The 23,863-nt window shown below is 38.2% G+C and overlaps 1 protein-coding gene across 2 annotated transcripts in view; it reads right to left on the reverse strand.

Moving 5' to 3' along the window:
* Slc45a2 (solute carrier family 45 member 2) overlaps positions 1-23,525 on the reverse strand; it is a 32,721-nt gene extending 9,196 nt beyond the window's left edge. For both annotated transcript variants that reach the window (XM_063258046.1, XM_063258047.1), the window contains exons 1-5: positions 23,046-23,525; positions 21,270-21,446; positions 9,473-9,798; positions 1,055-1,198; positions 225-348 (exon numbers count right to left, since the gene is read on the reverse strand). In XM_063258046.1, the coding sequence (XP_063114116.1) occupies positions 225-348; positions 1,055-1,198; positions 9,473-9,798; positions 21,270-21,446; positions 23,046-23,430 (1,156 nt within the window). In that variant the 5' untranslated portion in view covers positions 23,431-23,525. The remainder of the gene's footprint in view (positions 1-224; positions 349-1,054; positions 1,199-9,472; positions 9,799-21,269; positions 21,447-23,045) is intronic.
* Between the last annotated feature and the right edge of the window lie 338 nt (positions 23,526-23,863).

Raw genomic sequence — 23,863 nt, forward strand, 5'->3', positions numbered from 1 at the left:
TCATTTTGATGAGTCCTCAAGCACAAAATAATTGCTGAGGGAAATAATACCTAGAATTCACTATGAGAAAGAATATTTCCTGTAGTGTTAAGTTTTGCCTGACATTCATATATTTTTCACATATCTCTTATAATTAGGATAAAAATATAGATAGAGATATACAAAATCTTGATTCTGTTACACCAGAGACCTTTAGAAGATACCTTCAGGAGAGAAAGACTTACAAGAATAAACTGAAGAAAACACAGAGTTGATGCACAAGCCCCAACACCCAATCTCCACCCCTCTCTCATAGATGAGAAACTCTGTGGAGTTGTGTGGGCTGTATGGATCCCCGTGGTACACGATCTGAAAGACAGGGTAAGAGACGTTGAGCTATAAATGCATTGTGGCAGGGAATCCTTTTTATTTACTCTGTGTATCCACCCTTAAGAACAACAAACATGAAGCTGCCCAAGGGACCCTTCTTAAGGCGCAGAGCTCTTTACCTCATGGCCTGGTCACCACTTTCTTCTAATCATACCCACTCGAGGACCTTCAGCAAGACTCATGCCTATGCTTCACATCTAAAAACATTCCCTCGGACCTGTACCACCCCTGTTTCATCTGACCTCAACTGACTTAGGCAGTCCTTATGCCCTTCCTTTGGTATAGCCAGCAGGTGTTTTACGCATTTCTACACATGCCATTTCTCTTCTTGTTTGGAATGTGTCATCCTTCTTCCACATTTCTGCAAATTCTACTCCCACTTCAAGGCCAGATCATACTGGGCCTTCTCTATGAGGCCTGCCTTGATCACTACAGCTCATATCGGTTGGCTCCTACTTCTTGTATTCAGTTGAGTACTAGTAGTTCTCCTAGTGTCCTCTAGTTATAAAGGTATGGCACCTGCTTCTAAAACTTCTCTGTAAGCGAGCTCTTGAAAGTACTCTTTCTTAGACTCTCACTGTACTATGCTGTATACTCTTACTGTATTCTAGAAATCAGCCTAAAAGAGAGTATTGATGAACGACTGAGTGTGAGTCCTTAATATGTGGGCAGACTTACGCTTTACCTGGCCCATGAAATCTGTGAAGAAGAGCATGTTGGACAGGAAGGCAGTCCATCCGATGAGGTGGCTGATACAAAGGCAGCGGTAGTGGGGAGGCATGCTCACCAGCGCTCTCAGAAGTGACTTCATGGTCATTGCCCTCCGAGGCTGGAATGAAATGTGAAAAGGAGGTGTGACCTTCAGCCAACTGCAGGAGTCAGATCACACAGCCATGTTACATATCTGTCATTTGGCCGTCACACAGCGTCCCTTTCCCTGGGCCTAAGTTTCCATGGAATAGACCTAGAGAAGGTGCTCTGTTCAGTATGAATGGCTGGTTACGTAACAGTTTCAGGCCCAGAATAGGCTTTTTGTGAACTACGAGCAAAGATACTGGGCATGGCACTAGCGACGGGTCAACAGGCCAGAAGCATCCACCATCCTATCATATATGTGGAAAGATGCTTTTCTCTTACAAAATGAAGGTAGTAGCAAATACCCATGAAATCACAAAGGAATTCAGATGAATAATTCATTAGACACTTTTTAATCTAATGATACTGCAGCACAAGGTTAAATCTCACAGCTCTCAACTAACCATCAGGAGATTATAGTCTTTAGATTTCTTGATTCTGAGAGTGTGGTCAGTCAAATCCAAGATTCCCTTCATGATCTCTGTCCTCTGACTGCCCCATGATTATGGTCTTTTACATGACAAGCAGATTGTGTAGATACAATTAAAGTTACTGATCAGTTGACCTCAAGTTCCTCAAAACATTAATTGTGTGACCCTGCTTGAATCGAGTGACTCCTTGTAAGTCCAGCACCAGAAAGAACGAAATTCCGTCAATAACCCAAATGCACTTAAGGACAAGTTCTTTTCCAGCTGAGTCTCCAGATGAGAACCCAACACTGCTGACAGCTTAGCTTCTGCTTTGTGAGACTCTAAGCTGCGAACTCATTGTATTCCACTCAGACTTCTGACATACAAAACAGTAGGAGGATTAAAGGATATATTTTAGGCGCAACAGTAGAAAACTGTCCTTATCTAAGTACCTTTCTTCTCTTGGTTCATTCCTCTGGATTCTGTTAATAGTGTATGTGTGTTATGTCAAGTTAAATTCCAACAAAATAGAACAATATAAACACATACACATTACATAAAATGAATTGTGTTCACCACAAATTCTTTAATTTAGAGTTAGATTGATTATGTTAAAACTAGAGACTACAATTATTTTTTGGTTTCAAAAAACTTGAAAGAGTGAGAAATTTTAAACCATTGACACAACTTTTTTGAAACAAAGAATGCATCTTGTCATCTAAGAAAAGGAAGAAACAGCTCATATTGGTTGGCTAAGCTGTCATCTGCCTTGATGACACTCACAGTATGAACCCTAACCATGGTGGGGTGATGGAGATCTCTTGTCAGATTTCTATTTATTCTGAATCTTGACAATCTGAAATTGATCTCAACTAATATATTTATATCTCCTGAGATTTTATATGTTAAATATAACTGCAAACCATTTTATAATTCTTAACATTATACTGTAATTTTTTGCTGCTTTGTTGCAAAAAAATCAGAATTTTGCACTTTATGTTTCTTATATAAATTGATATTTTAAAATTATCAATCCATAATACCTTAAAGAAGGCCCAGAGGGAACTAACTTAAACCCTTTAACCAATCCACTTTTCCTCCAGATGAGACTATGGCGTTAGCCAAAATGGCACCATGCTGTCAGCAGGGAACTAGTAGACACTGAACCTACCTGCTCCTTAATTTTGGACTTCTCAACCTCCTAAACCATGAGATATAAATATCCATTGTGCACTTAAATACATTCATTAATCTTGTAGCATGTAAACCACTGCCTATGACTGCACTAATTTTCGTATACTTAGTATTAAAAATATAGATATTCCCTTGAAATTAGGAAAAGTAACTGTTTCTTTATGTAGAACATGTTGCCTGTCAAAATGACTGGTGATTGTAACAGAAATGCAGTATGAATTTACTATTTTTTCCCTCAAACATAGTAAGAAGTAGCAAAAGATATTACCCAGAGAAGAACAGCTTTAAGCTAAGTGATTTGTCTTCACTTTCATTCTCCTCTTTCTAAAAACGCACAGTTGAGAAATCAAGCCTGACAGGTATTCAGCCTTGCTCCAAATATTAATTCATGCTTCTGCCTTATACCTAAGTGTCAGCCTGATTTCATTGTTAATCTAATTTTTTTCTTTCTTCCAAAAATAAATAGAAATTTTCAAATTGTGCCTAATGTTTCATAAAATCTGGGAATATAAATATTCAAAGTTCCTTTGAATTTTTTAACTCAAAATGAAAATTCAGCTGGCCTCTTTTCACTGCCTCATCAATTCCCCTGGAAAAGTCCTTTCAGTGTTTCTAAATCCCTCAGGAGCTGTATATGCTTTGCACCAGTGTCAACTGAAGCCTGGAGAGATGACAGATTTATAAGGAAACAAGGCACAAAGTTTTCACAGGGGAAAGAGAATTTACAAAAGTATACTCAAAAGGAGACTAACCATATGTGGAAAAGAACAGCTTTTTTGGCATAGAAGAAGTGGAGATGGGTTTTATGGGATCCAGTTTCAACTCTGAAATAATTCAGGCTTCTTGCCATTAAAAATAAAACTCTTGATTCTCAAATTGCACAGCCACCCTCATTCAGGAAAGCACTGACTGTGAGAAATATTGAAGGTTTGGCCTTGGAGCTGGCTGGGCAATGCATAGATTCCACGGCTCTCCTGGAGACTGCCCAACATGAGCATTTGGAAGAGAAGTATAATATACCTGACTTGAAACCTAAGATACTTTAATATGCTTTTCATCTTTTGTTTTCAAATTAAATAACAAAACCTTTCAGAACCTACAGTGTTGTGTTTGTGCCAATACTAGAAAGCTTACTGTAGCTTACTCTCATTACTTTTAATTAATAAAATTAACAGGCATATTTATTATGTACTCCATGATATATGACATTGATATATGGCTGAATGATACCAATTAATATATGTATTATCTTACTGTGATATTTGGGACCTAATAGGTCCCCAAAAAGCCTCATTGTTTTGAAGGATTGGTTGCTACTGCACTTTTTGGAAATGACTGGATCACGAGGACTCTAATACAACTTATGGATTAGTCTACTAATGAGATCATACTGGTGTTACTGGGATGGAAACAAGAGGTTGGGCCTGATAGAAAAGAGTGGATAATGGGGGCACGGCATTGGCAACTGTATTTGGTTTCCAGCCCTTCCTCTCTAGTTCTATTCCTGTCTCTCTGCTTCCTGGCCACCATGAGGTGAGCAACTTTTTTCTGCCAGGACTTTCTCCATGATGTTACTGCGTTGGAGCCATACAATAGCATGAAACCTCTGAAACCACATACCAAAGTAAATCTTCCCACCTTCAGGTTGACTTCCTCAGGTACTTCACCACAGCAACAAAAGTGTGACAAACATAGTCACAAATTTGTCGTTCAAATGTGATGAGAATATTTACAATCTACTCTTTAACATTTTTTATGTGTATAATACATTAGCTATACAATAAATGATAGTCTAATAGTTACTTGGGCTTACTCCTCCAGTCTAACTGAAATTTTGCTGCCTTTGAGCAATACCTCTCTAATGTACATTAGGTATATTTTTGTTTTTTATTTTAAATAGGATAAAACCAAGGAAAATAAAATAATAAAATCAATCATAAATAATAAAATCAATCACAAAATAATAAAATCTATCACAATAAACCCAAATAAGTGATACAGGACTTCCAAATCTTATGAAATCGATAATAATTACTGCAACACCTTTGTTGTCTTGAAAATAGCTGCAAGGTAACCTTCAGACTTGTTAAAAATAGAACAGAACAGAATAGAATAGAAACAATAAAAACAAAACAATGAATGCAATAAAGGACATCAAAACCAGCCAGCAGTAAATACATAATGGCTTCCAAACCATGTCTTGTCATCATCTTTTAAAAACCTGCTCATGCCATCAGAGTTAACATTAAACAAAACAAAAGAAAAGCCCAACCCAACAAAACAATGAAAATGATATGGTTCCCGGGCATGGATCTCCTCCCATGGGGCCTGGTTGTCTCCCTCCACTGTTTGTGACTGGCACTGACTCAGGGAGAGCGGCTTGGGTCTGGCTCTCCCCAGGCTGGCAGCAGCCTGCATATGGCGCTGGTTTCTGGGCGGAGATCTCCTGCCATGAGTCCTGGTTCTCTCCCTCAAAAGTCTGCTAATCACTGAGCTATCTCTTATATATCTGTTTTCTTACTAATGTGGAGAGTGCTATGCCTTTCAAAAGTCCTGCCCTCACTTGATTTCATTTTCTCTCCATCACAGTCACTGAGGAGAGAAGTATGTAGTAGGCTGGGTGATTGTTTGAGATGATCAAATCTAGCAAAGGGGCAATCAAAAAGATAGATACTCTATTGGGGTAATATTTACTTACTGTCAGTAAGTCCTCATCTTATTTTGTCCCTAAAATCATGACATTTTTTCATTATCTTTTTTCTTTTTTTATGTCTGTTGTAGAAATTTTAGATCTGCTGCAGGATTTTTTTTTAAAGAGAAAGCCATCTATTAAACCTGCTACTCAGAAAAAGAATGAAATATATTTGACAATAAATTTTTTTATATTTCCTTTCTATTTTTCTCTATGTAGCTTTTCCCCCAAATGAAGATTATTCTATGAATGTATGCGTGTTTTACCTGCTATATTACGTTTTACAGAAATCTTGAAGCACACACACATGCTTTTTGTAATGATCTTGTATGTTCCCTTTTGCCAATCTACAGACAAAATGTTGAGGGTTACTTTCACAATGTTTTTGAAGAAATGCTAAGCAAATGAATACAGCAAATGATATTTGAGGGAGAGCTCAACCTTTGGTAAATGATTTAGACTTTTATACTTAAGCAACTAAGATTTGCTGCTTTGATTTCTAAACATAATTTAAATGAACAAAATGATGCTTGCTACTGACTAGGTGCATTAAAAATGTCTTTCTTAAAATATCATTGAATATAGTATTCTTACCGTGTGGATGTTTCACGTTTCCCTAGCTGGTTTAAGAATTACACAAGGATTTCCACTATCACTAGTCATAGTAGAGACCTGATTTGTTAGTGATGGGGGCAGAAAGTGCAGGTATTCTCCCCCAGACAACCTGTTATAGGGCAAGGGAGGTGGGCTCAGGTCTCTAAAGACCTGAATGCTTCTGCTTTCTCTATTTGCCCTGTGATTAAGATAAAATTAAAACAGAGATTTGTGAGCAGGAAGGGGATGGGAATGGGGCAGGGAAAGAGGAATCAAGATACATGTGGGTAGATACAATCTCTTATAATGAATGTGATCGTTGTGTAAACCTAAATTGTACCAATAAACTTAAATGAAATTAGGACAAAATGAAGACTTTACTTCAATGACTTGTTTGTTCCTCTTTGTGCTTTTTCTGTTATAAAACACTGTACTCATAGTAAAATAGGTGGTATATTGTTGCAACTGAGTGAACAGTTTATTCTTTTTGCTTGTATTCTTCTAACATAAGATGATACATACAAGATGATAATTAAAGTATTATCTCAGTCCACACATGCAATATTGAGGTTTACTTCTGCATTAATTTTGAAAAAAATTCTAAGCAAATGAACAGAGCAAACAGTATTTGAAGAAAAACTTAACCTTGAGAAAACGAGCTACAGAATTTCATAACAGTTTTGTTGCTTTTACTTTTGCACATAGTTGAACAAACAGAAATGCAATTTTTCTCCTGACCATAAGAGGAAACACTTAAAAAAGAACATTTAAAAAATAACACTTAAAAAAAAGCAGTCTCTAGATTTTAAAGTCCACTTAGCTAAACACGATGCAATATCCTAGATTGTATCATGGAAATAAAAAAGAAGATTAGTAGAAAAACAAATAAAATTCAAATAAGTCTGCTGCTTATATGATAGTATTGTAATAGTACTAAATTTCTCAGTTTTGAAAAATGTGTACAATTTAAGATGTTAGCATTAGGGAGAAGTTAGAGAAGGGTAGACAAGAACTCTGTGACTTTTTGTACACCTAAAATTATTTAAATTAAAGCTTTATTAAGAAAGTAAAGCAACATGTCTTTGTTAGATAACAATTCTGTATGGTAGGAACAGGGTCTGTCTTGGTTTCTACAGGGTCCTAGTGCTCAGCAGTGGGCCTAGCATTGGTAATCGTTGTTGAATGAATAAATGAAAGAACCATGCACAGGATGTTGTTGATTCTGATGATTCCTAGTATCAACCCAACAACTTCCATCAACGCCCATATTCAACATCACTGTATTTGCCACATTCATTCAACAAGACATGAATGGTAAGTTTGCTGCCAGCTCCTGTGTCCCAAGCACTGAGAAAAGGATTAGAGACCCTCTTCCAGGGAAAGGCACAATTTAACAAACAGGCACAGAAAATTAAGACCTTCTAACAGGAGGATGAATATCATAAAAGAAGGTTCAAAAGGAGGAGCCCCTGCACTGAGGTGGTTAGAGAAGGAAAGATGGAGTCTTCAGAAGTGAGTAGAGATCTCCAAGTGGCTCAGACAGGGGAGGCCTGGCATGTAATGAAACTTCATTCATCTAAAAATATTTGATAACCTTTTTATGATTTTAAATTATTAAAAATATTTTTGCCTCAGTACATCAAACTTGCCTGGATTTTATTTGATGCCTGAGTTTGTAATGCTTTGTGAAAGGGAGTACACTTATGCAACAACTAATATTTATAAATCACCAAACTAGATATTTTCACCTTCAATATTGTATTTAGTGTTTTCAATCCATCTAAAAAGGATGTACAGCAATTACCTGCAGATTCCAACTTGCAGATTAAAAAAAACCTGAACTCTGTGGGTTCAAATACAAACAGTCACATAACTATCAGGATGAGAAATTAGCAAGTTATCAGAGACTAACTTTTGGTCCACAGTATCTGCTGTCCATTTCTTACAAGTCATAGAAATTTCAGCAAGGTTCCCTCTTGTGATATTCACCATCTGACTTGTAACTATATGGGTCCATCTGAATAAGTTCTGGCCAGTTTCTAAAAGCTAAGTAAAAGTGATGTTTGCTGCAACTTTTGAGTTGTGTCTATAAAGGAAAGGAGCACATCTTTTCCTTTTTTCTTTCCTTCTTGTAGAAATTTACACATAATAGTAATAACTCGCAGTCATCTTGAACCTCAGAATGAAAGCTTCATGTTCAAAGTAACAGCAACAAAATAGAAGGGGTTCAGGTCCCTTATAGAATATTAGATCACCCCGGAACTACCCTTTGGGGCCTAAGAGAGGAGAAATAAATTCATATCCCTTATAGACCACTGAAACTTAATCACCTATCTTAAGGCACTTGGGGACCATGATCGAGACTCTGACATGATTCTTCCAAAATCCAATCCTCATTCATGACCCAACATATTAGTCACTGTAGCACCTTTTATCTCTGCTATACTCACTGCTTGCCCAAAATTTTTGACTGAGTTTTTCCTAGATCTCCTTCACAGTTTGTCTTCCAAACTACAAAGTTCATCAACAGCTACTTTTAAGTTATTACACAACCTCCTAATTGTTAATTCCAAAGGATTTACCCTGCTTTCATATTACCCAGCCCTTTTCACTTGAGCTCTACAACTGTTCCTTTTTTCTTTTTTCCTTTTTCTTCCTTTCTCTTTTCTTTCTTTTTTTTTTTTTTTTTTTTTTTTTTTTTTTTTTTTTTGTCTTTTTCCTTTTTGTCGGTACCGGGGATCGAACTCACAACTGCCTGCTTGCAAGGCAGGCACTTATGCCGCTGAGCTAAATCCCCAACCCCTTTCTTTCTTTCTTGCTCTTTTTTTTCTTTCTCTTTCTTTTCTTCCTTCCTTTCTCTTTCTCTCTCTTTCTTTTTTCTTTCTACCTTATCACAAATGAGCTGATATTTAATCTCAGTTTGGAGGGGGAGGCTACATCAATGCTGTCCAAGAGAAGTTCCCTTAGTTATAAAAGGTTCTGTACTTGGACACTATTGAACAATAATCACCAGCCCCAAGGGTTTTAAGCTTTTCAAGTGTGGCTAATGCAACTAAGGAACTCTTCAGGCTTGAGGATGGTTCTAGGCTTTTTACATGTCTTAACCTTTTGCAAATGACCTCAACTTTCCTGATTTCAAGTTTTGAAAGGAGTAGGAAACAAGAGAACCAGAGGAAAATGCACATATTTTTCTTTAAGGTGCAGTAGTTTAATTCTAAGTGATATTACCTATTAGGATTTTGGAGATTCAGTTAGACATCACAAAACTCTTCTCATGAAACAAGGAATAAACAAAACAATGAACTATTAAAAAAGAAAGAAAGAAGATCCAGGTAAAGAAAAGAATTTGTATCTTTACCTGTTCAGGTGGACTTTTGTTTTTTCCTCCCTGCATTGCCAGCTCTGGGTTAACATAACCGTTTTTAACTTTCTTGATAGATCCATATTCATACATTCCCTCTGACGACGATGGGGGGTCATGAGGGGTTTGTGGTGGGGAAATGTCTTCTGCAGCATCTGTAAGTGGGGTTTCAGGTATACTGCACAGATGAACAGTAAAACAGAAAGTAAGCATCAAGGCAGAGAAGAAGAACATGACTTGAAATTCTGTGCCCAGCACTCTTCCCAGTTCCAGATGGGCCCAGTCTACAGCACCCAAGAGGTAACCCAGGGCACCGCCAAAGCCTGCAAAACAAAACAAAACCAAGCTGAATTAGCCTATTTCTGAATTAGCAACCACCTTTCTTTTTCTCTCACATCTAGGCCCTCCATTTCAGTGGAAAATTTCTTTTAGGACAGCAGAAGCAGCATGCATGTGACTGAAAAGACCACACAGCAAGAAGATGAGACCCTGCAGCCAGCCAATAGTATGGGTTCAAATGCCATCTGTAATACTGACTTGCTATGTGCTTGGGCTTCCTTCCATATAATATGTAGGTAACAGTACAAAACAAAAAAGTAAAAAAAGGAACCTACTAATAGGTCACGATTTCAAAATGAAAATTGTTCACAATAATGCCAGGTACATTACAACTGTTCTGTAAATTACTACCATCAGAGATACTGTGACTTTCCTAAACTTCACTCTCTAAACTGCTTTTTAAATTAAGTTTCTGACTTTAAAGAGCTCCATAGATAATCAATTACTGTAAGCAATAAAATTAAAATGTTTTCTGGTTATTTATATAAATGTTAAGCTTCTTAATATATGAAAGCTAGTTTACAAAGATCAAACAATTCCCTGACAGAAGTCCTAACTGAAAGCTACAGAAATAATGAAAGCAAAAAATTAAGAGTGAATTTTAAAACCCTCTTGTCATCCTGTAAGACTCTAAAATGAAGTTTGGATCTTGCTTTATTTTTTCATGCTTATATGCAGTGCCACTGCGGGACACTGAGGCAAGGCTTCTCAAAATCAATCCCATCTAATGATCTAATATTTGAAATTCATTATTGGTGATTCATTTTCTTGAATCTTTGTCTTGCAATTCAAGTGTCCTGGATATGAGAGGCTGTTATAGTATTCAACACCAAAGAAAGTGTATATTATGCAGATGTTTCTGCCTGTGAAGCTAATGCAGAATTTAGGAGCAGACTAAATGTAGACACGACACCAGAGGAATTTTAGGACGCAGTTTTGGGAATTTCTGGCAGGCTGATGGGAATCTCAGTTCCAAATCATCAGCCCTGACTTGAGTTTTTCAATCATTTATATATGTTTCCAAAAGAAAATACAAAGGCAGATAACATAATATCTTATAGTTGGTTACACATGTCCATCATCAATTGTTAGGAAAAAGTTATTGTTACAGAAACAGCAACTAAATGAGGTTACTATAGTACAACATAGAGGAAGAATCCATCACTCTCTGAGACTAAGCAGAGGTACCTTTAAAGTGATAACTCTCTGGGACTTGGAAGTAGGAGATACATTTCTTCCTGGCTGAGCTACACACTTGTAATCGGCACCTGGCATGTCAATGCTCCTTAAATTTGAACCTTTCTAACCATGAGAATGGGCTGGGTCTCCCTGTCTCATCATTGAACAACATTAGGAATATGCTTGGCATTAGAAATATGTTTTAAATTTTTCTCTGCATTAAAATAGCTTCTACAAAATTTCAGGGACTTCTGAGAACACCAACCTAGAGTAGGGCTGATCCTGCTGTTAAAAATGTTTCAGGGTCAACTTTCCAGCTCGCTCTAACAAGCACAAGTTATCTACCTGAACAAATCAGCTTTTATTCTTTCTTGTGGTTCAAGTTCTTATTTTATTTCCCAGACAAAGACAAAAGTCAAGGAATTCTTATCTTTAATTCTAAAAGCCAAAACTTCTATACACTTGACTTTCAAAACACAAAATTAGCTCTTAACATTATGACCTCTAATTTATCCAGAATAATGGGAGACAGATAATTTTGATCACTTCACAATCTTGTTAGTTGGAACTTCACATGGAGACTATAGATGATCAGTTCTCTAATCACAGGGTTCCAAAAATTAAGCCTTATTTTCATGATCTTAGTGTTAATGTCTTTTAGGGACAAATTTTGGAACAGTGGCCAATGGCATACGATGAAGAAATACGTTACCTAGAAGCAAAAATTTCATGGTCTAGCTATAGGTGATGGACAAATACCTATGCATGACAAGTATGGTGAAAATCCCAGGACTTGAGAGGAAGAGAAAATTCTTGAGGTGGCCCATTTTGTCACTGATTCAGAAGAGTGTTTTGGGACTTGTGGTACCTGTGGACCTAACACTTCATTCACCTGTAGAGATGCAGAAACTGTCATCTGTCAAGCTAGTGATTAACCAAAAGAATGTGTTAAAGTGTTCCCCTTCCTCTGTTATGTTAATCAACAATGCCCCCAAATGTCCTTGGGGGAGGGCATAAAGGACCCCCATTGATAAGCTCTGACTGAAATCAATCCTGTCTGTTCCCCAATGTTCCCACGTTAAACAGTTGAGTAAAGTCTTCCCATGATCTTTCCCTGAGTGGGTTGGAGGGATGCCTTTTTTTGTGTCCCACTATCCTCCAAGGCATATCCTGTTGAACTACAGTAACATTGGGACACACAATATTTAAATGCTGGAAGGAAACATTCAGGTTTTATCTATAATACCGAGATGTAGAAATTCACTGAAGGATTTTCTGCTTGCTTTCTCCACTAAAGGAACTGTTGTTTGCTTCTTCTACCAGAGGAATTGCCAGTTCCTCAACCTGAAGATTTTCATCTTCCAAAATATTCTTCCAAACAAAGTCCAGTCACGTCAGCTGCAACAAAAACTAATCATCTTAATATTTTGCCACCTCCTACATCTCCCTCCAGAACATATTTATCCCTCCTGCTGACTTCAGTCTCTTTTGGGTCACTGGCCTCAATCTCCAAGCTATTAGACAAGACATAAGTCAGGCTCTCCAGAAGATATCTGTTGCCACATTCGCTCACAGGCCTTTACAAAGAAGAGCCCACGAGAGGCCCAGCCAGCCCCTCCTCACAGAGCCAGACTGTCTTGACCAATGCAGTCCAGAGATAACCTCAGAAAATGATTTCAGCAGACAGATGTTCTATTTCATAATTTATGCTACAACTTAACAGCTCATCTAGAAGTCCAAGTGCATAGAAACATAAATTTTTATTCAGTTCAAAATTAGATTATTTTTTATTCAGTCAGTTCAAAATTATCAAAAGTCAAGTGGGAAATGAGGGGGTTTTGAGGACCATGGAATAAGAACATGAGTTTCCAAGTCAGTGTCTGTACTTAAACACGGGCCTGTCATTGCCTCGCTGTACCAGGTGTGTGATGTTAGCAAGCTCAGCCCTGGTGGTGACACAACTCAAATCACTAAAGCCAGCAGTGCACTGCTTATTATTTTATGACTAAGGGAAAACAGAGCAGAGATTCAAAGTTTTTCATGGATCTTCACAAGAAAATAATTCTGATTATTTTCTGCCCTTGAGAAAATAGCAATGAAAGTGTGGTTTACACCTATGCCCAGCAAATAAATACTAAATCCTCAAAAATTCACATAAATACTAGTGTGTGTGTGTGTTCTTCACCTCATTTGTTTATTAGGAGACATTGATATAGTGCAACACTGGTTCCCACAAGGAATTGTGCTGGAAGGTTAAGAACCATCAATGAACATAACAGAAATGACCTGCCTTCTGACAGCACAAGGAAAATCAATCAATGATGCATATGATGTAGTCACAGGAGAAACACCCAAGCTAATCTGATGTATTTTTCCTCTTCCTTCTCTCTTCTTCTTCTTCTTCTTCTTCTTCTTCTTCTTCTTCTTCTTCTTCTTCTTCTTCTTCTTTGCAGTACTAGGCTGATGTTTATTTAGATTTACAAAGATATTTTTTAAAAGACAGTAAGATTATTTTAAATGTTTCCCACTGTTTCCTCCTCCAACCTCTACTCTTGGTATTTCCTTCTTCCTTTGGGACCTTTCTTCACATCCTAGTCAGCTGGGGAAGCCACATTGCTTTAGGGAAAGGATGTGACAAAGGAAATCAGATAAATTAGTGTTAGTTGGCTTCCTAGTTTCAGAAGCCCTGTGACTCCAAAGGCACTGACAGGAATTCAGCAGAAAGTGTGGTGTTTGTGCGAGGCTTCCCCATGAGGCACAGTGTTCCTGGTGGGTGCATGTGTTGGTGACTCCCTAAGGCAGCAGTGGCCCTGCTTCTCAATGGGCCTTGCTGGGGTTGGAGAATACATGGTGGGAGACACAAGAGCAGAGGGGATCAGTGCTTCATTACTAGGTCGGGCCTGAGGGGAGGTCATAAGTGGGTGTGCAGTTGATCTAGATAGCTGAGCTTACTGTGTGCCACGCTCTGCTCTAAGTGCCCGGTGTGCACCAACACATTTGATCTTCCTGACAACCTTTGAGGAAGCCGTGACTAGCTATTTGCAATTTACTTAAATACTTTCCACTAAGAATGAATTAGTAAAAAAAAATAATAACTTAATAATAATAATATTATTATTTTAATAATAAAATAATAATAATAATATCACTCCTAAGGGAAATATAAGGCAAAGTACCTGCGAGCTTCTGCTGACAATATTTTGAGGAAACAATTAACACAGAACCTTTTTTATGTGTGATTTTCTTGAAAGATACCTATTCTTTTGATATAATATTTACTCATTGCCTTTCAATGCATGCTTTACAGCATAACTGATGCCTTGTAGAGATCTTACCAAACACATGGCATTTTCTTCATAAAGCACATCAAAATCTTCTTGTGTTGGGCTGGGGATACAGCTCAGTGGCACAGCGTCTGTCTGTCAGGTGCAAGGTCGTGAGTTCAATCCCCAGTACCAAAAAATAAAATAACATAAAATCTTCTTGGGTTTAGAAGCACTAAATAATACTTCAACTCTGAATCTGGGGCCACACTGAAGAATGACATCATCATTAACAAGCCCCTAAATGCAAAAAAGCATTGGCAACAGATATGACATGAAAAATACCTCGTTACACTGTTGGAAAACTAAAATAATAAAGAATTAAAAAGCTGCCCTGTTGGAACTCAGCTGGAAATGTGCACGTTAGGTGACTCAAATATTATCCCACTCCGCAGTTCTCAAATGACAGCAGATGGGCTACAAGTATTGATTTTGGCACTGCAAATAATTTTCAAGAGTGGGTTAAGTTGTAAATATGTAATCCTCCAATGAAGAGGATTAACTGTATTTTTATATCTTAAAAAAAAAAACAAGGAAAGCAAAGTGCTGAGAGTTTGCAGCTCACAGAGTTCACCTCCTACAGGTATGGAGTGGGGAAAGCAGATGGCATGGAGTGAGCTGAGAATTCTTGGTTCTGAAGGAGCCTCGCAGATGGGAATAGAATAAAAGATGACTCAGTGTGACAGCTCAGTGTGACCACAGAAGTATGATAGTGCAATGGGCATCCCAATAAGTATCACTGCGGACAGGTGTCTCTAGACTCAGATCCTCTTGCTCCCAAACTTGTGCATTCTAAACTGCTAAAACTTCCACTGTGCTCTTGGTAGAAAAGGAAAGAATGTTCCATGCTGTGGCTATGTTTCATTCTTCTGTGGCTAAGAGTTCAACAGTAAAGCAATTAAACTAGGCATAAGAATTCACCAAATATTGTTTTTACTGAGCACTAGCTATGCTATGGGCTAGAAAATTTGTAGCAAGTCAGTGCCAAAAATCATACCATTTTTGATTGCCAGAGACAGCATTTACCCTGAAATTGCAATTTTATTCCTGCTGAAATGTTCTAGTATGTATTAACCGGCCTAGCACAGTGGCTCACATGACAGCATTCATTTTTGCTACAACACCACTTTTTCAAAACGCACTTCTCAGTTCAAGTATATAAATGACTATTGCTAACCTACTTTAGATACAGTTCTAATATGACACAAGAAATCTGACTCTGGTTTCTTTTCTTACTTAAGGGTTAGTAATGAATAATTAATTGGCCTGGTTCTGGAGTAACCTGTGATTACCTGGAAATTTCTATAAGTCCAAAGAGCTAGAATTTCTAGTTCTTTTTATGTATTTTACATTTTTTATTTATACATTTTTTAATTTAGAATTTTTAGTTTTAAGTTGCAATAATTCGTTGCACCGATAAGGTGAAGTATTTTTACAAGCTGCTCTAACTCCTCCTAGTGGTGACCAAGGAGTATGGAACACAAATGCCAATACACGAAATATTTAGGACTAGAGATCATGAGCTGAACAAGAAATCCCTTCTGAGCCACTACAAACCACAGCCCTCATCTCCTCTGCTGCAGCAGTTTCTTTGGTGACCAGTACTAAGCCAAGTTAGGTCAGCTTTACTCAGATGCCTCTGGACCGTGGGAAGCCTGAAGAAACCTCGCACAGGTGAGGTTCAGCACATACAAATCACCTTTGATGAGTAGATGCGATGGATGAATCTTCCCTTCTTGATCCTGCAAATGAAAACCTCTAGGGTGCACTTTACAATACCCTGAAGGGACATGGCAGGATGGAGAGCGGTCACCTGGGACAGACACCAACCCTGCCATCCCCTTGTTTTTCTAGGATGCATATTTTAGAGGCATTGCTTAAGTCTCTGGATAGCTAGTTGTTTTATGTTTGGTTTTTGCCCTAGACTACCATGAACCAGTTGTTTGACCTTGGGTCAGTGATAGACCCATGAACAGAGAAAACAGTGTTCCTGCCAGGGTATAATTTATATGTTAGCTGGAGTCACAGCGAATAAACAATAAACAGATGAATGTGATCAAAGAGTATAAGAAGGCAGATGGAGGTGACTGGTGTCCGGGGGAAAGAGCGTTTAAGCAGAGAAGAGAACAAGGGAAAGCTCCCGCCAGGGACATTATGTTAAATGAAATAAGCCATGCAAAGAAATGTAACTATTGTATGCTCTCGTTCATTTATGGAAGCTGAAAATATTGACTTTATGGAAGTAGAGTAGAGGTCACTAGAGGCGAGGCAGGTTAGGGGCAGGGAAGAGAGGGAGGCTGGATGGTGGCTACTAAACAGCCATCAAATAAATGAAGTTAGTTCTAATCTTCTATAGCACAGCAAAGTAACTATAGTCTACAACACTTATTATAATTTTATAATTATTAAAGAAGAGTTTACTGGTCCCCAACACACAGACATGATACTAGTGGAAGAGGTAGAAAATACTTCTGATTTAGTTAGTAATAAAATAACCCCATTTGATCAATATACATTGTATTTCTGAACACATTTTCATACTTGGACCTCAGCAATATGTATGAATATTACATGTCAATTTAAAAAACTAAAATAAATACAAGAAATGGGAAAAAATCCTCTCAAGTTCCTTCTTCTCTAAGCTGCCTTTGAGGTTTCTTGGGAGTTGTCTTAGCCTCATTTAATTGGAAAGGAGCTGATAGTTCAGAGACATTGACTGTATTGTCCTATGTCTCCCTGTCACCCACAAACTGGAAGTCTCACATCCTTGGTTTTTTCTGCATCCTTTTCAAGCTGCCTGGAGGAGGAGATGGGAAGATTTTTCACAGGAGAAAACTTTAAACGGAACCCAGCTGATGAAACAAGACCACTCATCCATTTACTCAAAAATAAGAAAAGTTAAAATAGCCTCAAACATAAAAAGTGGCTCTTTTCACAGTGGCAAAGGTTTGGTCAAAGGAGCTGCTGTCTCAGCTTCACTTTCATGACTCATTTTTTGTCTTTAATTGCTTGATAATCGGAGCATTTTTTTACATGTTAGTATTTTTGTACATACTTTGAAGTATTAAAGAAACAGAAAGTTAAAAGATCTTTCACTTAACAAGGTTCCTATTCTTCTTCCAAAGATATAAAAGAAGTAAGTTTCTTACCAAATCATTCATTACAAATTCAATTTTCACAGGCTTGGTGGGGACATAAAATATCAAATGAATATAAATATTTAATATTTCATGCTTCAAAATAGCTCATTGTCCTGTTTCTATGGCCATCCCTAGGCTGTTAATAACTGATATTGTGTAAAGATTCAAAGTTTAGGAAAAACAAAATTCAGAAGTGTTAAGGCAGTTCACCAGGTAGGAGGAGAATCAACAATATCCCATCATGCTTCACCTATTCCTCCTGCCAAGGCATAGAGTGCTTTGCTAAGATTGACAAGGTTTTAGATTAAATTAAGTAGAAATACACTGTGGCACAATGTAGGACTTTCCTACAAATGAGCATGGCTTTGTGTGCTCATTGGCTTCCACAGCCTAAAAGGTGCCCAGCGATGATGTCTGTCAAAAGGAAATAGGGGGTTCACCAAACCCACCGTGGCTACTGCGTAACTAGGGACAGAGAGAAGTTACAGTTACCTTGAAATACAAGACACAGGAATCACAAGAATACAATAGCTCCTTGAGAGCCAGGACAGTCATTTCTCTTTTTAAAAAGTCAAATATTTTAGAAATATTTTGCCTTTGAATCTTTTGACACTTATTTGTGAAGCAGTTTATGAGCCAGAGCTACAGCTATAAAATGAAGTCTAGAAATTTCAATTTAGTGGGATGATTTGATTCTTTAGGCGAATAGTGTCTTCCTGCATGAAAATCAAAACAAGCCCTGACACTGAATATGCTTTTATCATAAAATGCTTGCTTGAGGTGTAATGTTATATTTATTTGTCTGCCATGTAAATGTAAATTCAAAATTTTTAGCGAGTGTGCAAAGATAGAGCAGGTTAATAAAGCACCACTTGTTTTTTTCACTCCGTATTCTAAGATGGTCTTCCACTCAGAGCAAGGGCGCTACAATGATTCCACATATTCTTGTTTAATTCAACAGAACCCAACTATTCATATTTTTTGAAATAGGGAGAAAGAAACAGCTGTCTCAGAGACAGAGACAGCTACAGAGACAGTGACAGCAAACGAGACAGACAGAAAAAATAACAAGGACAAGAATAAGCCTGGCATAAAGAAGCATGGCTGTAATCCCAGGATGCCAGGGGCTGAGACAGGAGGTCTGCGAATTCGCGATTGGACTAAACTATATAATTAGACCTTGTCAAAGAAAAAGAAAACACAAAATTATCACTTCATATAGTATAAGTAATCTTATTACTATCCCATTGATTGAGGACAGGCCAGGAACAAACAGAAAAGAGATTTTGCAACTATCTATGTATCTGGCTGTCTGTCTGTCTGTCATCTATCTAGCATCTATCTGTCCATACAGGCTTGCATACACCAAACAAGACATATTGTACTTTATGGGCAATATGGTAGATGATTATGAATAACAGGCTATTTTTCATTTTCACCTAAGAACTTTAGGATCTACAGTAATCCTTACATTACTGTCCCATAAGAGGAAGATTTTGAAGTTATTTTTCTGGTGAAGGAATGAACTTGGTTGAGGCTATTTTTATACCCTCTGTGGGCTCCCAAATGACCACAGACACACACTGTAGCACCAGGCTGAAGTTGAGAGCTCAGTGCTGGTCATGGGACAAAGCAAAGTAATTGAGTATATTTGTTGGATTGATGCAATTTGTCTTTCTTTTTAACTTGATGTAAAATCACATGGAATACAAACAGGATTATGAAAGCAACAGTCCTTTTATACAACTAACATATCTAAGAGTCTGTTAGCTCCAAGCTAGGAGTCTCTGAAGGCAAACCCTTATAAAGGAGTTTAAAAACATAGAGAGAAGATAGAGAGATGCCAAATGAACTAACATGGAGGAAAGGATATGAATTAATGTACAGATTAGGTAAAACAGTAAAAGGAATACGAATTGAAAATTTACTTTGAATTATTAACTAGTATACAGGACTTTGAAGGTTAAGACTATCATTTTCTTAGAATAGTCTTGGTCTTTAATTGTCCTTAATAGGCTAACATTCAATTGTGTTTACATTTTTCTATGATAGCTTCCAACTTTTGCCTATTCAATATTGTAATAATCTCCCTCTCCTCCTTGCTAATAGAATGCAATTATTTTATGAAGAATGTATCCTCACTCCCATTCCAGGACTCCCCAAAAGCCTAACTTCCCAACATTCATAGGCCACTGAATATTCATTTGATCTATTGCTGCCCAATGAAAATCAAACAGAAGCTTGTGAAGGTTGGAAAGCTAGTCCATTACTCTTTAAAGAGATGGTACAGATGCTTTCTCCTTCTTTCTTCCTCCATCCTTTTCTCCTCCATTCTGTCTTGATTCAAACATGATGTATGGAATTATGGCTGCCATATGTATCCACAAGCCAACATGTTGGTGAAGCAACCAAAAAAATTAAATTTCTGGTTCTAACGTCTGCCAGCCAAAAGTCACTAGGCTTCTTGTTATGTGTGAAAAATAAATCTACCAATTTAAGCAACTTTTATGTTGGCTTTTATTAAAGCCAAACCCAAAGACAGGAGTTGGGGGAAATTTAGAAGCCCTTTAAAGGAGGATTACACATGAAAACACAGAAATGTTATAGAGTGACACTTGGTATCCAAGGTCTTTGGCTGTCCTCAGGAACATAAGAGCTTCTGTTTTCCTGTCTATTTGAAAATTCTACAATAGCTCCTATATCCTAAGAAGGAAAAGGGTTGTGGGGAGAGAGGAGAAAAGTGGCTATGTTCCCTACGTATTCTGTTTTTTACCCTCAGCTGGGCTGAGGAACAGTGAGGGTAAATTCCAAATGACCATTTTATGGATGAATGCTGTTCCATACCCCAATTCACATGTTCCAGCCCTCACTGCTGTGTGCTCTTGTTCGTAGAATCTTTAAGGAGGTGATTCAGGTTGGATGAGGCCATGAAAGTGGAGCCATGATCTAACGGGACAGATATTTCTATAGGAAGAGGAAGAAACAAAGGGACCAAGCAGAGAAACGCCCCAGTGAAGACACAGCGAGAAGGAAGCCATGGATAAGCCAGCAAGAACAGAATCACCAGAGACCAGCCCAGCTGACACCTCAAATTTGTATCCCCCAGAACTGAGAAATATCAGTTTCCATGTGCAGAGCCTACTCCTAGCTCTGGAAACATGGACCTTAGCTGGCCATGTATGGGAAGAGATTGAATACATAAGAGCATAGAATAAATGTATCAGCCAAGCTATAAAGGCAATCATAAAAAGTGGTGTGATCATGTTTCCTTCCTGCGTAGATATAAAACCTTCCAAGGCCTTGCTGTCACCTATTGTGTGAGCCTCCTTTCCCCAGTCTTTACCCATTAGTCATCGATGCCCTAAGTAGCAGTGCTCTCAATACACGATAGGACAGCAACCAAAGGAAGAGGCTGGCAGCTGTCGCAGTAAATCCTCAGGGCCCTTATCCTCTCAGCATGGGTGAATTTTCAACAAGCTCCTAAGGAAGGCTGATGCTGTATTTCTGATGGCTGAAATCCACTGCTTTGAAACAAAAGTTAAGTGTACAAAGCTTTTTTTTTTTTTTTTTTTTTCACTTAAGGCCTAATCTTTCCATGAACAGTTCTTAAGAAAGCTCTTATGTGAACTTCCTTTTCAAAAACTCTGAAGACCAGTCACAAGCTGACTTTGTTTGAGAAATGTACTGGGACTCAGTCTTGTGACAGGAGGATCCCATCAACTGATCCATTCATTCGGGACACTCTCCACACGCCGAGAGAAGTGCCCTTCTGTCTGCAGAGCTGAAGGACAGGCTTTTTGAAATATTTCCTACCTGTGAAGAGGGCATGATAGTGGAGACCCCGCTCCTTGTCTTGATGGGAGCAGACGTCAAATAAGTAGGCTTTGATGGGCCCATCAATGAAGTCAGCAGCAAAATCAAAGAGAACCACACCTGTCATGGTGACGCTTATGGCCCAAACCAGCTTCTTCTTTGGGTTAACAGTCAAAGCTAAAAGAGAAATCAACAGTAATCCTGCTTTAGAATAATCCACATTTTAAATTTTACCTAAACTGTCTGTCATTTGCTTTCATTTTATTTTGTTTTTCCAAATAAAAAATTTATTTTTTTTAGAATTCTAAAAATTCTGAAAATGAATGAATGCCCAGGGAGAGACGTCCACAGGTAGAAAGCGCATTATAGATTTCCCAGGGCTGGTACCTAGGATGAAATGAAAGATGACCACCAATGGTAATGGATTTCGTTTGGTGGTGATGAAGCTCTCAGGATTAGAGCATAGTGATGGTTCACACAATCTTGTGAATATACTAAAGAACACTGGGTTATGTGCTTTTAAATGAATTTTTTGATATATAAATTATATCCCTTTAAGAAATAAATTATACATATTTGTTTTAAACAATGGCAATGGCACAGAAAGAGCTGAAGAAATTTCCCTAACATTTAACCCCAGTGATGGTTTTCCTCTGAGAGGAAAATGGCTTCCCTTCATTCACTTCTACTCATGTAAATTGAGGCACACAAAGGTACCCCAAATGCAGTGCTTCTCCATTTCTAACAGCCCCTGGTGACACTGACACTTCTGTATAGCTCTGATAAATTAGATCAGGTAGTACATGCCTAACCTTGTTCAAACAGCTTTCCTTATGCATGTGCATTTCAGTGACAGAAAACCAACCTCCTACTTTTGACAGATAAATAATGTTCTTCCTAAGGATAAGTTGTCACTCAATGATGCAGTCTGTGACAGGAGACGCATTGTTGTTTCCATTTTTTAAAATTTATTTTTATATCTAAGAATGGTGTATAAAATATATGCACACATTAAAATATTTCCAGTATAAAATTGCATGAAAAATAAGCTTACTATTCCCTTCTGTCCTCTAGGTGTTAGAGGTAACTATTTTTACCAGCTTGTTAATTCTTCCAGACATCCTCCATATATGTGTTTGTACTTTCTCTTGAACTATAATATAAATGATACATGATGCCCTCTTCATGATTATACATTCTGCCAATTTGAGAGTTAACAAGTCTACAAAAAGGCCTTTTTTTAAAGTTTAATGTTACTCTTTTCAAAGTATTACTACTAAGTACTGATTAACTGGTAGATGATTAAAAGCTAGAAGGTTTTATCATCAAATTTGTTGTTGTTCTGAATTTACAGTGCAAACACATTCCCTTGAGCTGACGAGCTGATGTCTAGCACTCATTAAAAGGTTTTACGTAAAGCCATGAAAAGAATTAACTCTCATTTAAACACAGAGATGATTTACTGGAAATGTTTATGGAACCATTTGATAGTTGATCAATTATACAAAGTACTCTTTAGGGCATAGTAGATTAACAACCAACTCTATTGATGAATATGGAAAAATATTTAATTTGATAAGATAGAAAACAATTTTAACACTATTTTAAAATCCTCACAACAGTCAAAGGCAAAGCACACTGATGTTTCTAGAAGGGTTTCTCAAAGGTAGAAGTTTGGTGCAGTTTAGGAGCCAGCAGTAACTTCACTCGAATGGTAAGCAACTCCACATTCTCCTCCTATATAAATGCCCAGGGGCACCCTGTGGATCCACTTACCTGATACTACACCATCTCCATTGAGATACAAAGTCAGGCCCAAGAGCATCATGATGGCCAGGGAAAGAATGTAGGGTCTCCGGCGACCCCACTTGGATCGGCAGTGGTCGCTGGCTGAGCCTACCGCGGGTTGCAGCACAAATCCCAGGACGGGACTAAGGATCCACACTACGCTGTACAGACTCTTGGGCAGGCCCACGCTGAGCAGCACCGGGGTCACGTAGGCTGCCTCCACTGCATAGCAAAACTCTCGGCCGAACATGGCGAGGCTGTGCATGATGAGTCTACCTGTGGATCTTCTGGGTGGCTCCACAAACCCAAAGAGGTCATCCTCCGTGAAGGATTGATAGGTGTGGTGGCCAGCCCGCTTGCCATTGCTGCCCATGTCCACAGAGTGAGGAATCTCCTGTGTGGCCCTCCACTCTGTGCTCCAAACTGAATTTGACAGGAAGCCTGCGCTGCAACCAGCAGAGATGGGCAGGCGGGGGGAGGGCCTCAAATTCTTTCATGCTTCTGAGATCACAAGTTACCAAGAGAGGGAAAGCAGTGTTGGCTCTGGAAAGCGTGACAAAGATTAGTGCTGTGAACCCTGGGACTCCCTGTGTGCACGCTTTTTAAAAGCTGCTTTCTCTCCCTCATATTCTCTCTGCCCCTCTCTGTCTGTGTCTCTGTCTGTGTCTCTGTCTGTCTGTCTCTCTCTCTCTCTCTTTATTCCACATAATCACACTTGGCTTTATGATAATAAAATCTTACTACATGGACCAAATCAAACTATGGAGGAATTAGTGTCCTTCTTGTTCTTGTTTTTGGTACTTGGC

Source organism: Cavia porcellus, unplaced genomic scaffold (genome assembly GCF_034190915.1).
Source record: "Cavia porcellus strain 051 isolate PalLab524CR breed Dunkin Hartley unplaced genomic scaffold, mCavPor4.1 scaffold_11, whole genome shotgun sequence".
In the NCBI taxonomy this organism is placed as follows: Eukaryota; Metazoa; Chordata; class Mammalia; order Rodentia; family Caviidae; genus Cavia; species Cavia porcellus.